This window comes from Chrysochloris asiatica, unplaced genomic scaffold (assembly GCF_000296735.1).
Source record: "Chrysochloris asiatica unplaced genomic scaffold, ChrAsi1.0 scaffold00156, whole genome shotgun sequence".
NCBI classification, from domain to species: domain Eukaryota; kingdom Metazoa; phylum Chordata; class Mammalia; order Afrosoricida; family Chrysochloridae; genus Chrysochloris; species Chrysochloris asiatica.
The window spans coordinates 7,121,441-7,124,412 of NW_006408674.1; the positions used below are offsets into that span (position 1 = coordinate 7,121,441).

The 2,972-nt window shown below is 37.4% G+C and overlaps 1 protein-coding gene across 1 annotated transcript; it reads right to left on the reverse strand.

Annotated features, from left to right (window-relative positions):
- Positions 1–845: 845 nt before the first annotated feature.
- FAM103A1 (family with sequence similarity 103, member A1) lies at positions 846–2,609 on the reverse strand. The gene is made up of 2 exons (XM_006870932.1): positions 2,440–2,609; positions 846–1,032 (listed from the first exon to the last, which is right to left on the reverse strand). Exons 1-2 carry the CDS (start codon positions 2,607–2,609, stop codon positions 846–848), a joined length of 357 nt encoding a protein of 118 aa, XP_006870994.1.
- Positions 2,610–2,972: the final 363 nt, after the last annotated feature.

Sequence of the window (2,972 nt, forward strand, 5' to 3'; positions counted from 1 at the left end):
AACTTTAGGAAGGAATATGTTTGAGTATATGGGCACTCCCTTGTCTTACACAGTAAGAGTAAGCATTTTCAATTTAAAAAGTTTTGTTTGTATGAAATAGAGGACTCCTACAGGTCAAACATGGGAAAAAGTATACCAAACTCAAAGCACTAATAATTGTCAAATAAAGATGAATCTGAGGTAGAAGTCATGCAATATAATCATGTTTGTCGTTGTTGTTTTTAAGTGCCATAGACTTGGTTCCAACTCACAGTGATACTGTCTGTATAGGGTTTCTGATGAGTAGTTGGTGAGCTTGAACTGCTAACCTTGAGGTTCACACCGACCCTACAGTCCAGTGCATTAACCTACAGTGCCACACCAGGACTCATAGTGGCCTAAAAAATGGAGTCCTGGTGTGGCGCTGTGGGTTAATGCACTGGACTGCAAAGTTGGTGGTTCAAGCTCACCAGCTGCTCCTCGGAAACCCTACAGAGGGTTGAACTGACTCAAAGGCACTTAACAACAACAACAGTTCTAGGTTTCCTAGGAGTCCTGGTGTGGCACCGTAGGATAAGCACTTGACCTCAAGGTCAGTTTGAACTGCAAGGCTGACGGTTCAAACTTACCAGCAGCTCCTTGGAAACCCTGTACAGGGTCACTAAGAGTCAGAACCAATTCTATGGCACTTAACAACAACATTTATTCCTAGCTTCCATAACATGTCTAGTAAAATCTTTTAAGTCTCCAACTGTAAAAAATTAACAATCCACCTCCTAAAATCAAGTGACCAAACAGAAGACACACGTACACTTTAGTCAGGTTAACAAAGGAAATGGTTTTATTAAAAGCTGTTGACATCTCTATCAGTAGTAACCATAGGAAGGTCGTTGGTTGTAACCATGCTGTCCATATTGCTGGGGGTAATAAGGTTCTTGCCTCTGCTGCTGGTAACTATTACCCCAGGAGCGTCCACGCCACTGATTGGATCGATTGTCACTTGGCCACCCTCGTCTGTTATCCCTACCTCTAAACTGTCTGTTATCTTGTAACCTACACAACAAAACAAAATGGGTTTTAAAAGTCCCTTTAAAAAAAAAAACATACACACACAACACAGCTATACATTCGATTTCTCAATAACTCTTATACATACTCTGCGAAACGACAACAATAAGCCTAAAGCAACAGGCTAGTTTTAAATCAAACCAAAAGCTATTAAATTGCTCTTAGAAACTTTTCTACAGTAAAACGAAAACAATCCTTTCCTTACGGAGTTTAACACTTTTTTTGTTTTGTATATTAGGGGAGGCTTCAAAAAATTCATGACGAATATGGAATTAAAATAGAACTTTTTAATAAACTTTTTGAAACTTTTTTACTTTCAAAAAGTAAAAAAAGTATTGCTACAAATATCATAGAAACCTTTATTAAACAAAAACATCAAAACATGAAGCTGTTGTTTCTCGACATAGCCTTCATCTAGGTCTATACAGTTCTGAAGGCAGTGGTTCCATCTGCCTAACCCTTCCTTGAAGAATTCTGCACTCTTCAATTTACACATCAAAACAGCAGTTTTGTTATCCTCAAAGGAAACAAATCATGTTCCTTTGAAATATTGAGTTTTGGGACCAAAAAGTCTGAAGGAGTGAATCAGGGCTGTTGGGTGGGTAAGGTAAGGTTTCCCAACAAAATTCACATAGGACCTTTATAGGACCCTCAAAGAATGAGCAGGTACATTGTTGTGATGGAAAAAAACTGCTAATCCTAACTTTCCTGGCTTTTTCCTTACCAGTGCAGTTTTCAAGTCTTTTTTTTTTTCATATTTTTTAAAAAAAAAAAAGGCCCTGTGAGCATCTAGTGTCCTTCAAGAAAATCTATCAAGGTTACCATTTTGGAATCCCAAAAGCCTTCTGAGCTGACCTCTCTGCCTTGAATTCATCTTTCTGACCTTCCTTAAACTACCCGATCCACCTAACAAACTGCTGTTTCATGTGATGCAGTATTCCTGTAAAATTTTTACAAAGCTTTAATGATTTGGGAAGATATACACTTGAGTTTTGTTAAAATTCCATTCAAAAAGTATTCTTTCTTTGTTTTGTTTGAAGGCACCCTGAAAGACTAAGAAAGGGTATTACTAAGAGAACTTGTCTGCAACCAACCGCTGATCAAACGGGACATAATAAACACGTTTTATCTGAAATAAGCCCATACAAATATGAATGGAACTGTAGTAGCCCACAGCAAGAACTTAAAACACACACACACACACACTACTAAACAGCAAAGAAAAAATATGGTGCTGCCAAAATATTAAATATTAATTTGTCAGCCACTGTTGCACCACACTGATAAACCATATTGAATAAAACATTAGTATATGACCATACAGACGGGCAGATTAAAGCTATACTCCCTCAGATCAACCATCAACATTTATTCTTCTGAAGTGATACATACCAGTTGCCTCTATTCCTGTGGTTTCCACCAGCTCTGCTATTCCATTCCTCGACAATTGGTGGGGACGCAGGAGGGAGTTTCAGGTATTCCTGGTACTCTTTGTCGTCTTTTGTGAATCTACTGGCAAACATCTCTTCAAAATTTGAAATAGTTTCACAAGTGTCGGTCATTCTGAAATCCTATAGTTTTTAATAAGAAAAAAGTCTTAAATGAATGCTATTATACCAGTTAATAAGAAACCAAGAATCAAACAATTTTAGAGTATTCAAAAAAGTCCTTGTATAATTGTAAAACTAAGTTAGGTTTTAGATAGTCGATTCAACATCTCTTGACTACCAAGTTCATTTATTGTGCTGACTAGGAGCCTGGAATAAAAGATGGACAATGAGGGGACTTAAAATGTTTGTAGAAAAAAGGGACTATAAAGACAATCAAATTTTTCCATGAACTTTCTGAAGCACCCTCAGAATCATGGACTCTGCCCTCAAAGAATTCTAATAGAAGAGACAGATATGTGACCTACACCTATGGAA